At 37.0% G+C, this 15,444-nt stretch overlaps 3 protein-coding genes across 7 annotated transcripts in view; 2 read left to right on the plus strand and 1 right to left on the minus strand.

Annotated features, from left to right (window-relative positions):
• Positions 1-574: 574 nt before the first annotated feature.
• LOC116805567 lies at positions 575-3,412 on the plus strand. Its single transcript, XM_032738160.2, has 2 exons — positions 575-628; positions 3,064-3,412. Exons 1-2 carry the CDS (start codon positions 600-602, stop codon positions 3,410-3,412), a joined length of 378 nt encoding a protein of 125 aa, XP_032594051.1. The 5' UTR covers positions 575-599.
• On the plus strand, positions 3,303-11,592 carry LOC6565259 (4-coumarate--CoA ligase 3). The gene is made up of 5 exons (XM_001991596.3): positions 3,303-3,748; positions 8,666-8,876; positions 9,157-9,699; positions 9,821-9,935; positions 10,491-11,592. Exons 1-5 carry the CDS (start codon positions 3,458-3,460, stop codon positions 11,131-11,133), a joined length of 1,803 nt encoding a protein of 600 aa, XP_001991632.2. The 5' UTR covers positions 3,303-3,457; the 3' UTR covers positions 11,134-11,592.
• A 1,903-nt stretch (positions 11,593-13,495) lies between these two features.
• The window catches only part of LOC6565258 (flotillin-2), a 92,938-nt gene continuing 90,989 nt past the window's right edge, over positions 13,496-15,444 (minus strand). For all 5 annotated transcript variants that reach the window (XM_032738022.2, XM_032738025.2, XM_032738024.2 and 2 more), the window contains 2 exons: positions 15,029-15,212; positions 13,496-14,945 (listed from right to left, as the gene is read on the minus strand). In XM_032738022.2, coding sequence (XP_032593913.1) covers positions 14,766-14,945; positions 15,029-15,212 — 364 coding nt within the window. In that variant the 3' untranslated portion in view covers positions 13,496-14,765. The remainder of the gene's footprint in view (positions 14,946-15,028; positions 15,213-15,444) is intronic.

Genomic DNA, 15,444 nt, shown 5'->3' on the forward strand with positions numbered 1-15,444 from the left:
AGCTGAACAGCTGAACGCAGAAAAGCTCTAACTCAAGCTCAAGCACAAGTCCGGCTTTTGCAATACGAGAAAATGTTTGAGCTTTGCTCAGCTCACAAACCCGCTAGAGCTTTGGCAAGCTTTTCACTCAGCTCCACCTGTCGCTTGTTTCCCAAATCTGGCGCCTGCGTACGTCTTGAGCGGTTTGGGTTTTAAGGGCCTTATGGGGTTGCACAGTCCACTGTAAAACAAATACCTACCCTTACCCCAACCCCAACCACAATTCCAGGCAAAACGCGCACAAAAACAGACTAACCCCAAACTACGCATAAATGTAAACGTGAAGACGCAGCAGTTGACAGTCGCACGCTGCCCAAAACGCAGGCACGCATCTTACGGCCGTAAAGCGATTATCTTTTATCGATTAACGATTAACGTGATAAGAAAAACCTCCGGCTATTATTAGCTTATACATATGTATATATATACAAAACACCAAGTGATACTTTGTAAATTACAATTGATTAGTACTCAACACTAATTGATCGACAACTCAACACTTAAGGTTAAGGGGAGCAGCAACCAATCCAATAAAAGTAAAAGTTAAAAATAAAGCACGAATGCGCAGTGAACAAGTTGCAGTCCACAGGTAAAGCACAAAATAAAACCTAACCAGTGCAAAACAACAACAACAACAACAACACACATATGTTAAACTGGTTTGCTTGGCATAACTATTTACGTATTTTTGTGTGGCTGCTGCTGCTGCTGTGACTGTGACTGCGACGCTTTGAAAGCGGGAGACACTTAACAAATTTAACGAAGACGGCGACGGTGGCGTCGATGCTGAGTCCAAAGTTCACCAGACACTTTGAGCGCAACAAGAAAGTAAACAACGGCCAATGGCAATGCAACAACGCGAACTCACCAAAAAAAAAAAAAAAAAAATGAATATATGTTCCAGAGAGTGAGAGAATTTGTGCTTAAGAGCACATGCTGAGCACTCAGTCCACTGAACTGAACTGCAATTATTATCGAGTTGAACCCTAAAAGATCCTGTTCGGCTTGCTTTCTGTGTTTCTGTTTATTTTTCATGAACGAGATTATTCCACAAATCTGCGAATTGCTCAAACATTATATTAACTTTCATTTGTACTAGCACATTAGTAATCAAATTCAATGCGCCATAAATTTAATTCAATTTCAGTAAATTTGAAAACATTTTTGCCCCTTTGGACTGTTAAGTACATAAGTACATAAATAACTAAATAATAAAATGTTTCACACTCATTTATTCGTCATATACGTAGCTTTCTCTTCTTTATCTATTTTCCTTTTTTTTTATAAATACTAATGTTCAGCATTGAGTCATATAAATTTACGAATGTATAAATAAATATTTCTTATCAAAAAGATTTTTCGATAGACGTCACGGACAAATAAAAAATCCCTTTATCAATTTATACATATGTGGACATAGCGGTTTACATTCTTTGCTTCGAAATAAAAGCTACCCGTAAGGAGAATAGGCATTTTGCATTTTTTTTTTTGTAAACCTTTTCTTTATCTATTATTATGATTATTATTGTTATTTAGTTTACATGTTCAACTTTTTTATTGATATTTTTGACTATACAGAAATGTATAATAGTTCTCTGATAGCATTGTGGCAAAGCTGAACACAATGTCCAAAAGCTCATTTCGAAAAAGTGCATTGAAACAAGATCTGCATTGAAACTCCAAAGAAGAGCAAAAGACAAACAGCAAAAGCAAAACAAACCGAATGCAAAACGAACGATTGGAATGCATGTGTATGTGTGTGGGTCGAAAAACTGGCCTTGAGCTACAATACAAGAATAAAGTATACACACACACACACATACACACACAACTGGCATTTAAATGTTGTTGATAAAATCCACGATCCATTTGGGTTTTTTTCACTTAGGACTTTGCGCCCATAATCCAAGTATCAGTTGCTGATTGTAGCTGTTTTCTTTTCAACTTTCGACGTACATACTTATAATCATATATATATATTTCTATATATATATATATATATATATATATATATATACTTAAATATATACTTAAATATATATATATACTTAAATATATATGTGTGTGTGTGTGTGTGTGCTACGATAATAGATGTAATTTTTACAATAATTTTTATGTAAAGGTAATTAATGATAAGCCATACACATGTCATGCACATATGTCCGAAATGGGCGGTTAATGTGTCTGGCAAACAGAATTTTTTTTTCTTTATACAATCAAATAAAAAAAAACAAAATGTATTTACAGTTATACATGTGTATGCATATGTTTGTTACTCAAAGACACGCTCAAAGCTTCCGATTGTGACAGGTCACTTGCCTGTCTCTTCTTCTTGTTGTTTTATTTCTAGGATTGCAAACACTGATTAATGTCAGTTGGTTATGGGTTCCAACGAATAGCAGATATTCCATTGGAAGACAAATTACATTATTTTGGTGTTTTCATTAATAAAAAAAGCCCATGCTCGAAACTAAATATAGCAAATTTGTAGTAAAAATAGAAAAAAAAGTATTTTTAAAAAAAAGTGTTAGCAATTCGCAGAGCTTTGGAGTTATCACAGAATAATATTATCCACAGCCTTCATCTACAAATGTATATTTATAAGTGCCAAAACAATAACAAAAAAAAGTTGAAGAAAAAAACTGGAAAAAAGCTGGAAATGATTTATTGCGCTGGAAATGATTATTGCGATAAGATAGTTTTTAATTACCATAGTTTACAAAAGGACTTAAGAGCTTTCTTATGCTGTTCACCGAATTACAGAGTATTACAATTGTCGTACAACAAATGCATTTAAAGTGTATAGATTAAAACGAATGTGTGTGTGTGTTCAGAACGAAAATCCCAAAGGTCGCAGTTTTATCAATCGCTGAATGTCGACTGCAACGAAGTCGATGCACGTGCATGTGTTTGTGCATGAATATTGAGTATAAATTCACACACTTACACAAACACACACACACATGATGCAGATGCTAAGATAAATATAAACATACAATTGCATCACTTACATATAATTTACAGTTACAGATGTGCCTGGCGAGAGCGTAAGCGTCATTGGACAGAAGAGAGCGAGAGACCACAAGAGCAACCACATACGCTGAGAATATATACAACAACAATATCAACGCGTAGGCGAACAAAAACGAACAGAGAAGAGAGGGAGAAGCGACAACAACAACTACAACAGCCAACGCCAACGCACGCGATCGGTGTGTTTGGTGAGCCGGCAACGTTTGCGCTGCGACGCCAACTGGCAGTCGTGCCTCACCACTCCAAAGCAACAGACGTGTGCGCCAGCCAGCCAACAAAAGTTAGCATTGAAAGCATTCAGCAAAGAAATAAAACAACTCTTGCTAATTCCAATTCCTAATCACGAGTGAGAGAAAGAGAGAGAGTGTGTGATTGTCTTTAGTCAATGAATAAAATGTATCCAGTTGCTGCCGCTGCACAAATGCTGCGCCTGCGCAGCGTTGCCAACGCATTTGGAGGTGCAACCGTTCGCAGCATAACAACGAATCGGCGTCAGCACAACACGGCGAACGCTGAGCGTGCTCAAAGCATCAATGACAGAGACAAGTTTCTGCATTACAACGCCGACGATGGCTTTTACAAAACATCGCCCTACGATTCCATCCAAGTGCCGAATTTGCCACTGCACGAGTACGTCTGGCGCGACTTCAAGAAGTGGGAGAACAACACGGCAGCGGTGAGTGCTTAAAAAACAAAAAAAATATATATGCAATATATAACTTGACTGATTGATAGGAGATTATAACTCTAAAGATGTTTATATTTTGGGTAATCTAAAATAAAAGAAAAAAATTGTTGAAATATTTTGTATGAATTATTATTAATATATTATTATTAATATATTAGTACAATAAGTAGGCGTATATGTATATGTATATGTATATGTATATGTATATGTATATGTATATGTATATGTATATGTATATGTATATGTATATGTATATGTATATGTATATGTATATGTATATGTATATGTATATGTATATGTATATGTATATGTATATGTATATGTATATGTATATGTATATGTATATGTATATGTATATGTATATGTATATGTATATGTATATGTATATGCATATGCATATGTATATGTATATGTATATGTATATGTGCATTCAGTTGTATCGTTGCAATCGAAAGCAGTTTCTGGAAATCCTGTGGAACTTGCTCCCACTCAATAAATCAAACGAAATCTCCCCCTCCCCCCACACACACACAGACACATCCACCTTCAAAGTGACAACGTCTAGCGGCTTATCGCGTCTTCTGCCGAGTGAGTATGCATACACATGTATGCAAGTATGTATGCAAGTGTGTTTGTATGTATGTGTGTCTGTGTGTGTGTAAATATTTTGTTTGCTTATGGCAGTTTATTGAACCTGAACCTATGCCAATATACGTATGTGCGTGTGTATGTGTGTGCGTATGTGTGCGACGGCCACTTTTCGCAAATGTGCACTGACCTTCTTTCTACCCTATAAAATGTGCATAAATACACACATCGACACACTCATGCATTTATGTGAGTGAGAGTGGGAATTAAATCACGAGTGCTAGTGTGGAATTTTTGATGGCTGAATTGTATCGATAAGCTAGACCAGTTGCGTCTTTTAAAAAATTGGGTCACTTGTATGTAGACTGGTGAACTTATCGAATGTCTGATAAGAGCGGTATGAAATATGAATAGTAAATACCTTTGTAGATAATTCAAGATCAATATCGTTAGTTGTACATACAGCTACTTACCACTGATAAATTGAAAATGTATATTCTTTGCGAATAACAGTTGATATTTGATTGTGAATATTTCACCTGATTACGAAATATTCACGTTATAATTCTATAGTCAACTGTTATGGAAAGGTATTCAAAATTCGACAATGTTTTGCTAGGGGCCCTTGCGACAATTGCAGCAAGTTCAAGTCGAGTGAACGTTGGCATCAAATTGCTTTACGAGTCTGATAAGAAGAGCAATGTGCCGAATGGAGTATGGCAGAGTGGATGGTGAAATGAATACAAATACAAATCTAAATGCAAATAGAAATATTTAATAATAAAAAAAATCCAAAAAATCAAAATCAAAAATGCAAAGCATTTCGACATGGAAGGCACAGAAAAGATTTTAAGTGCGAGAGAGAGAGAGAGAGCGAGTGAAAGAAAAAGCTCACCAAAAGTTCTATAAATAGACGCGTGGGGCGCTGCAGTCATCGTCATCATGAAAACTTTGCACTTGCATAAGCAGCTCTGCCCCCCAACCACTCAACCCACCCCCTAACCTAAGCAATTAAATACCCTATAAGCGTAGAGTGCAACAATAACAATACCGACACTAATAAATTGTTTAAATTTCACTTTTCGCTGGAACAAAAATTAGCATGCAAATATTATTCATTGAAATTTATTAGCCTAGTCAAGGGTTGCTTTGCCATATTGTTTGTTGTATTGTTGTATTGTTTCTGCCCCATCTAATCGTTCTAATATAGCAATCAGAGGGCTGTCATATTCTCTATTCTCCAGTCTCCTATTATTAAGTGCAATTAAATGCAATTAATTGCGAAACTGTATACTTTTGTTATATTGACTTGACTGAACTGTTTGTGTGGATGTCGATGCAGGTGCAAAGTGCGACATGTGCTAATATACATGTATAAATATAGTGTATAATATATATATGTATATATATATATATATATATTCAGTTTGCACTGATGCCATGGGACTTGTAACTATTCGAATTTCATGTGGCTATCATTTGGATTCAACTACATAAAATTGTTTTACACTGCAGACTATGTGAATACCAAAGTATATTCCCCTACATATAATATATTTACATACATATATATATATATTTATGTGTGTGGTTTTTATGACAAAGTTATCAGCAATATTTCTGAGTGAATTATACGAAATGCTTGACTATAATACCGAGTTAAATATATACATAAGCTGATTCGGTTTTACAATCGACAATGTTTTTGGTTGGTTATTCAGAGATAGTACTCGTCTATTCAAAGTCTAAAATTATGATGTGTACTAAATCTTTTTTTTATTATTCTATTTTATTTTATTTTTTTTTTTTGGTTTTTGCTGCCTGCTTATCAATTTAGCACATTCGTTTGCGTCAAAACAGCCAACTTACCACGCTTAACGAACATTTTGCATCGCTAATCCATTACAGGGTATTTTCTAGTCATCTAGTCGTGGGGGGGGGGGGGGGGGAGAGGCGTGGCATAGAGTAAATTAGTTAGTATTAGTTGGAGTGCTTAGCTTGAATTTTGAAGAGTATCAATTAAGTCGTTATCAGTTGCTGCTCAGTCAACCGAGTCATTATAATATGATTTTAATTGCCAAATATTATCTGTATTGTAGATAAAGGCCATCATATCATATATTCATTTATGTTTACACACACACACACGCACACACACACATATGCAGATAAATAATTGTGATTGTTTTGCTTTCGCCTTTGTCCATTTTCGAGTGTCGGCCAATCATCTCATTTTTTTCTCTCTTTTTGTTTTTGTTTGGTTTGCTTGATCGCTTTGCTTATGCTATTTTTGTTGTTTCGTGGGCCTGGCCTCGGACATGGTTGTCTGCTGGTGTGTGGAAGGAGGGGACGACAACGACGACGGGGGCTCGCTCTCGTCAATTTTGTTGCTCTGCGGTGTTGGAGCAGTTTGGTTAACGAAAAAGTCAACAAACGTCGCACACAAGAACATAAAGAGACAAGACACACACATACACATACACACAGCCACAAGCAAGCATATATGCACAAAGAGAGCAAGAGAGAGTGAGAGCAAGAGAGCAATTCAATTTGCAGTATGTCTCTGTGTGGCTCTCTCTGGCTCTCCCGTTTCAATCACTTTGCAGACTTTGTACTTTGCCCCACTGAACTTTGATCAGTGGCCGGCAGCGCGGCTCGAGTGGAACGCAACAAACGTGTCAAATGCGGCTTTTTTTTTTTTTTTTGAATTGGTATTTCTCTCATTTATGTATTTATTCAGTTTTTTTTTTGTGTGTTTGTATAATTTACTAGATTTTTTTTTTTAATTCAACAAGTTGAACAAGTTTTTTCGCTTGTTTTCCTCTGTATCTTACAATATATGTGTTTGTGTATCTGATTTTATTTATAATTCGAGATCTCATATTAATGCCAATTTGAACTGCGCAAATACAAATAGCGTAGTATATTTATTGGATTGCCCCCGCCCCCCTTAGCTCTGACGTATGTCTAACCCCCACTTCGAGGGCCAATCGCAATGGCCTTCAACTTGGCCAACAACAATAACAACAATATCGTTACTTGGCTGTAGCATTTGGGGTCAACGCTCTCCACTTCCTCGCCAATATCGTATTACACGCATTTTCATTGATTATCGCGGAAAACTTGTCATTTGTTTTCATTAGCAAAGTACAAAAAAGTTAAAGCAGCTCATTATTTATTTATGAAATCTTCCCTTTATATATACATATCTATATATAGTAAGTCATGTAATCCAATATAGCCGAAATATATGCTTTTGACCATGACCTATGATTACAAAAAACATGTTGAAGCTCTTCGAAAATTAGTTTCCCAGTTTTGTTCTGTTTACATACTTTAGGGAGTCCTCAAAATGAATAAAACATTGAGATCTTGAGAGAATTATCAGACTTTCAAGACTTTTCTCCTTATCGGTGTCTCAGTTTACAATATTTGTTTATTTAGGATTAATAAACGCATTTATTTGTTTGTAGAATATACACAATTTTATTCATTTTACACAGCTGCAAAAGTATGCAATATTAATCTCCCATATCTAGTTCAGTCTTCTTTTTTATGAATGAGGTAATCCGGTTACGTCTAGCAGAATATTTAAAAAGCTTCTATTTTAATTAGTAAAGCTAAAATAATGTTTGGGAATTTAAGGTAATCAGTACTTGTGAAATTCTATATATATATATATATATATATACATACCTATTTTGATCTTATCAAATAGATGTACATATAATTAGGTAACTAAGTCGCTTCTATTATCTTTAAAAGGCATTCATCTAGATATACCGTATCTAATCAAAAAAAAAAGTATATTTAAAATTAAATAAAAATTGTCTAATACGCAGTTTGGAAGTTATCTTTATGAAACCTTAGATATATGTATATATGTATATATGTACCCAGTCGAGCCAGATAATTATATTGTATAGCTGCTCTTCGAATAATCTATTGAAATATGATTGAAGTTAAATACAGATTGTTTGTTTAACAACTTATTCTAATCAAACTTACCCGATATGCTTCGCCCATTTGTACCAAAAATCATTGAGATTAGATTACTATATCATATAGAATCATATAAAATCGGAATGATATATCCTAAAGCTCCCATAGGATTGATTGATCTGCCGAAAGAATAGTTGTTTAATTAATTATTCAACTCAAAATATAAACAGTCTGCTTTTTATTATGCTTCTAACATAAAAAATCCATTAAGATTCGATTGAAATGGTTTTTGTTTCTCTTCAATTTATTGTGAAATTTACAAGATCCAATTTGATGTCATTTCTTATCGATCGGTGTATTTTGTATGTGTTGCAGGTGTGCGTCATAACGGACCGTCAATATACGTTCGCCCAGATGCGAGATGCGAGTGCCGCGTTTGCTGTCCGTCTGCAGACCAAGTTCAAGATGTTCAAGCCCGACGTTCTGGCCGTTTGCCTGCCAAATATGCCAGAGTATCCGATTGCAGCCCTGGGTGCCATCGAGGCTGGTCTGACAGTGACCACAATCAATCCCATCTATACGCCAGGTGAGTTTCTCCCCTTGAACTTTGGATTAGTTGACACAATTAAGCATTTAATTGTGCCTAATCAGTTCTTATCACATATATAACAAGCACGCTTATCACGTTATAGACGAACGTAATCCGTAATCCAAGTTGAATTTACAATTAAAGATAGCCTTTGGTTTTAATGAATTTGTAACATTCGCAACATACTTTACGAATGTTGATTGTACATCGTTTACATTCTGTAGACTTTGTAGACTTTAGAAATTGTATGGTAATCAAAGTGAAATTTGTATTTCAGATGAGATTGCGCGCCAGCTGACATTCAGCAATGCCAAGTTCTTGGTGGGCAGTGCCCAGCGGTATCAGACGCTGCTTGAGGCATGCAACTTGGCCGGCAAGCAGATGCCCATCGCTGTGGTGCGCAGCACAATGGATGAGGCACTGCCGGCGGGTGCCATTGATTTCTTCGAGGTGATGAGCACCGAGAATGTGCGTTACGATGAGCTACGCACGCCCAAGGATACCACCGCCGATGATATGGTCTTTCTGCCCTTCTCATCGGGCACGACGGGTCTGCCCAAGGGCGTTGTTCTCACCCACAACAATGTGAGCTCTAACTGTGAACAGATTCAGGAAGCGTTGCCCATCAATTCGCTGGATCGCCAGGATACGCTGCCAGCGGTTCTGCCCTTCTTTCACATCTACGGTCTCACCGTCATCATGCTGTCCAAACTGGGACAGGGCGCCCGCATCGCGACGATGCCAGCGTTCAAGCCCGATGATTTTATCAAGTCCCTGGATACGTACAATGGCAGTGTTCTCAATCTGGTGCCTCCCATCGGTGAGTAAATTGATACCATCATCGACACTCCTCGATTAACACTTATCAAGCATTTTTCTTCTCTCTCTCTCTCACTGTCTCTCTCTCCCTATCTCTATCTCTTTCTCGATATGTTCTGCAGCACTATTTATGATCAACCATCCGAAGCTGACGCAGGAAACGGCGAAATCGCTGCGCGTCGTCATGTCCGGCGCTGCACCAATTGGCCAGCATGACGTCGAACGCTTCCTAAAGAAGTGAGTAAAACCTCCTCCAGTTAACCTCTTGACTAAATTTGGAATAGACCAATTAGACGTGGCACTCTCCACACATATTGAGGAACAAGAATCATTTTCCCACATGGGTTGGGTTATGGACAGTTTGTATTATATGTATGGATAGCAAGCGCTAGACAATTGCTTGTACTTCTCATTTGAGCTGCAAATCAAACACGACTAATAATTTTTGTATTATCAATTTTAGCACTTAATAGTTTAGTTATTAGCTAGAAGATCGGACAGAGATGTTAGGTTTGTTAATAAAATTAACAAATTATCGATTATGATAAGTGTGTAAGCTGTAAGTAGTATTCACAGAACAGATTTTGTGTAGATTCGATGTTATGTGCTGATGCACCTTGTAGATCCATATTGAATCAGTGAATTATAAGGGTTCTAGTAACTTTGGAGATTTTGAAATTCAATTCAAAAGAAATCATATGCCAATTGCCCATTATCAGTGGACATTAGTTGTTGGAATGAAAGTTGGATCAAATTGAACTGAAATCGATGTCTGCTTTGTTTCGCAAACAGATTCCCCAACGTGCGTTTCATGCAGGGCTACGGCATGACGGAGGCATCACCGGTTGTGTTGATGACGCCCATTGGCAACACACGTTTGGCGTCTACGGGCGTATTGCCGGGCAGCACCGAGGCGAAAATTGTGCCAATCGATGCTACCGATAGAAAGGGAGTGGGTGCTCGCACCACCGGCGAGCTGTGCGTGCGGGGGCCCCAGGTGATGTCCGGCTATCTCAACAATAAGGAGGCCAACGATGTTACCTTCTATCCGGGCAACTGGCTGCGTACCGGCGATGTGGCGTTCTTCGATGAGGATGGCTACTTTTACATAACGGATCGCATGAAGGAGCTGATCAAGGTCAAGGGCTTCCAAGTGCCGCCCGCTGAGCTAGAGGCTGTGCTGCGCGATCATCCCAAGATCCTTGAGGCGGCCGTCTTTGGCATTCCACATGAGCTGAACGGCGAGGCGCCGCGCGCCATTGTCGTCCTGCGCGAGAACGAGACGGCAACGGCCGAAGAGATTGCCGAATATGTGGCCGAGCGTGTGGCGCACTACAAGAAGCTCGAAGGCGGCGTCATCTTTGTCGATGAGGTGCCCAAGAATCCGACAGGCAAAATTCTGCGCAAGGATCTCAAAGAGAAGTATTCGGACTGAGACAGCCAAAACTTTCCCCACCCAAAAAAAAAGAAAAAGAAAAGAACAAAAACTTGTCTTTAATCAATAATTATACACGTAATTCCGGATATACTTTTTTTCATCTTTAAATTGTAATTTTTTTTTTTTTTTTTTGTGTAAATTCTAACTAGCTCTTTGCGGGCCTTGTGAGCATTGCATTTAGACGAGTGGCCCTCCGGATGGCTACTACAATAGCGATTAGCGATTAGCGAGTAGAGAGTAGCGAGTAGCGAATAGTCTTAGGCATTATAGTCACTGGATTGGTCCATAGTTTGTAAGTTTTTAAGTGTCGTAGGCATATTTAGACTCGTGGCTTAGTTTTGTGTGCACAGCATCCAAGATGTGTGTGTGTGTGTGTGTGTGTGTATGCCCAACTTGCAGCAGAATATACAAAGATAGTCGTTGCATGGGCATACACATACACACATACATATATTATAGGCTATAGAAAAGTATATATAAAACTGTATTTTTTTTTTATTGTTATGGATATATATATATATATATATATATATATATATATATATATATATAATGTAAGCGAGTTACCTGTATACTTAGTATAACACAACTATTATGATATATTACGATACGAGTACACGTTATCAATATACCTGTATGTTTATGTTTTGTAATAAAGATATCGATTGACCAACACAAAACTGTAATCTATTCAAGACTTACCATAAATGCCATTCATATTTCCAGATAAAAGTATCCTAAATGTGGACATGGCCGGGTTGGAACTATTTTTCTTACATTGGATATACGTTATGAGGCCACAATCAGGCCATATCTTTAGCGTACTGCCATTGATATTATCGATTGCCATTTAGGAATGTTAAGAATGTCAATAAAGTTCGCAAGAAATATAAATTAAGAAATAGGCAATTTTATCAGGTCCATCAGGTTGTCCTTTGGACCAGCTAATTTAAGTGAATTATTGATACTATTTTGTAAGCAGAAATTGATGATAGCTTGGCCAAATCATTGCAGTCACTGACGAGTGGCTGTGACCAGGATTATCAACGGGTGAACATCCAAATCTCGTCGTCGTTCTTTTTCTAAAAAAAAAAGGCAATTGTCTATCTACAAAATTGGCCATAATAATTATGGCAAACAACTTTCGAATTTCTCAAACCACTTTTCGCAAGTCTTTGTTTTGCAGCCTGAAAGTATGCTCCTTATTTAGCCAAATTTTGAGGCAAAAAGGTGCCAAAATCTTTTGTTGAAAACAAAAACAAATAAAAAAATGTCTAAATGTCTAGGTTAATATCCAAATATAGCCAATGCCAAACAATTTGAAACATTTTTGATAATTTTAATAGATTGATTGGATATTTTTCTTATTTACTTCTGCAAATTTGTTGAAATTTAAACCCATTTGATGAAAAATTAACACTTTAAGCATACGAAATCAGGTTCAGAATTCATGAATGCTTTTGCCCATTTCCAACTTTTCCAACAGTAGTACACGGTTTTTTTCAATACATTTTTTTCAAATTTATTTATTTACGACAAAATACACAAAAAATTTCAGATTCGATTTATTTAGTGATTCTCTTGCTCTTTGATGTATATATCAAATTAAGTTGCTTGCACTCAATATACAATAAAAAAAAATAATATATATATGTATATACAATATATATTCTTTGTATTTATTATATTTCAAATATGTATGTTTGTAGTCGAGTCATTTTGATTTATTTTTAAATGCGTTTTCGGTTCTGATTCTTCGGTTCATCTAGTTTCCCAATAGACAAATGCACTGTTTAACATATTTATGAATTCGCAATTCGATTTCGTTACAATCTTTATCTACTTCGATCTGAGATTGGGCATTGACAAAGTATTCCCACATATAGACAGATCGACATTTGATTGAAATACATATTTCGACAAATTTAAGTCAAAGCCTGCTAAGATTTACATTTTTCGAAAATACTTTATTAATGCGTCACAGATCGACGAACAATGTTTCAAGGACTTGCTAATGCCTTGTCTAATTATACTAGAAAACCAAAAGGGGACGAAAACAATATCAATGCTCAACAAAAACTTATAGATTTAAAAAATACAAAAAAAAAAAAAAAACTCTGCGTTAGATCTATGCATACATACATACATATATAAGGAGGTATATTACTCGCGTTAGTGGACAATGTCAACTTACAAAATTGCTTTAACTAAATTTAAGTTGTACAAATTGATTGTTTTTCCATTTTTTTCTTTTTGGTTTAGTAAATTTTTGCTTAAAAAAATTTTGTTGTGCTAAAAACTAATAAAAAAAATTTTTGTTATGCGCATAAAAAATGTATAAAAGTCAATAAATTTGCCAAAAATTAAACAATATAAAACACAATGATTAATAGTATGAAAAAAAAAACATCGAACGCATATCGTTTGAGTGGATGAGATGTTTTGTGTGTGAGTATTGTGTGTGTGTGTGTGTGTGTGTCTGTGTGTGGAAGAGCGGCGGTGACTGTGACGTCACAGTTGTAAAGTGTGCACTGAAATAAGTGTGTTTGAGTGTGTGTAAAATGGTGCCAGTTGGCTGCTAGTTGTTCCATTTGGCAAAGTGGGACGCTGTTCTTATCTTCAGGCAGTAACTGTAGTTTGAACATAGTAGGTGATCGACAATGAGCTGGCTGGCGATGTGTTCAGAGTGTTCCAGAACTCGAAATAGTTGCAAGTCACAACAATTGTTAATTGCAATTGTAAAATGAAACATTTTCGGGATGGCTTTGTGCGACTGTTGGTTAACTTATGGACTAAACATGACACATAATACGACAGATACAAATATATAAAATACAAAAGAAAATGTTTGGGTGTCTTAAGATATATACACATATGTATATATATGTATAATAGTTTTTTATATGTGCTAACAAGCTGCACAATCAATTATCTGCAAGTTATACGAATTTTAAACCCAATTTGTATTTTCGATTTTTTTTTGCTTTTTTTTTTTTTTTATATGTATTTTTTTCATATTTACTTCTTATTAATCGAGAAAAGGCCACAAAATGCGTTTTGCGAATGCGTGCGAAATGCATAACTTTAGATTTAGCCTTAGCAATAGCTTTATCTGATTGATACATCTGATTGATCAATCCTTTGCCCGAACAGGCTTTCGCTGTGGTGTGGTGCATACAAAAGAACACACACACACACACACACACACATACACACACACTGAGACACTGACTCACACGTCACACATAATATCGGAGTACATTTTGCTATATGTATGCGTACACATATATATCTATATATAGGTAAGATTATCTTTCGATTCCATTGATTCCTCGTCCAGTGACCACATTGCACTCGCCAGCTCGCTCTTACAAATGCGTTCGCTCCCTCTCTCTCTCTCTCTCTCTCGTTCGCTCTCTCTCTCTCTCTCTCTCTCGCTCTCTCTCGTTCGTTCGTTTGTTCTCGTTCTTATTTGGTTAACTCGCTCGTTCTCCTGTCTCCTCTTCACATTTTCATATTTATCTCATTTCCAGTTGCAATTCCTTTTTTGTTTGTCTTTTTTTTTTTTTTTTTGGGGGGGGGGGTTACGTCGTCATTACCATTTGTTGGACATCCCATTCCATTAGATTTCACGCCTTGGCGCCGGGTATCTTGGAGAGCACCTTGGAGAGATCGACTCCAGTCAGGGCACTGATCGAGGGCGGCAGCTGTGCAACAAGGCGTGTCACGTCGTTGGTCACATTATCGTTGCCACCAATCAGCACAATCTCATCCGTTTTGGCCAACGGTGCAGCCACCTCGGCAGCAATCTAAAATTGTACGCCATAAAATAATCATATTAGATCATCTCTCGCTCTCGCTCTCGCTCTCTCTCTCTCTCTCTCGCTCTTACCTTGGGCAGCGACTCGAGCACAATGTTCATGATGGCCGCATCGCCGTACTGCTTGTAGACATTCGCCTTTATCCGCATGCGTTCTGCCTCCGCTTTGCCAACCAGCTCAATGGCATGAGCCTCCGCTGCACCAATCTTCCTAATGCGCTCCGCCTCGGCACGGGCACCCTCAATGGTCTGGCATCTATTTTAAAGAAACAAAGGCAAAATGCCAGTTAGATATCTGGAGTGCTCAAATCTGTCATAACTAAAGATCTTTCCGTTTTCATTTCATCAATGGATGCTTCAAGGATTGAGAGATGCACTTGCAATTATTTCTATTCTGTATTGTTTATACTCAAGTTAGTTATGTATTTTTATCAAATCTGAAGAAACCAAAACAGGGTAGCAAATAATTATTGATTATATTCCGGCGA

The sequence above is a fragment of the Drosophila grimshawi genome, unplaced genomic scaffold, assembly GCF_018153295.1.
Source record: "Drosophila grimshawi isolate 15287-2541.00 unplaced genomic scaffold, ASM1815329v1 contig_848, whole genome shotgun sequence".
Classification (NCBI taxonomy): Eukaryota; Metazoa; Arthropoda; class Insecta; order Diptera; family Drosophilidae; genus Drosophila; species Drosophila grimshawi.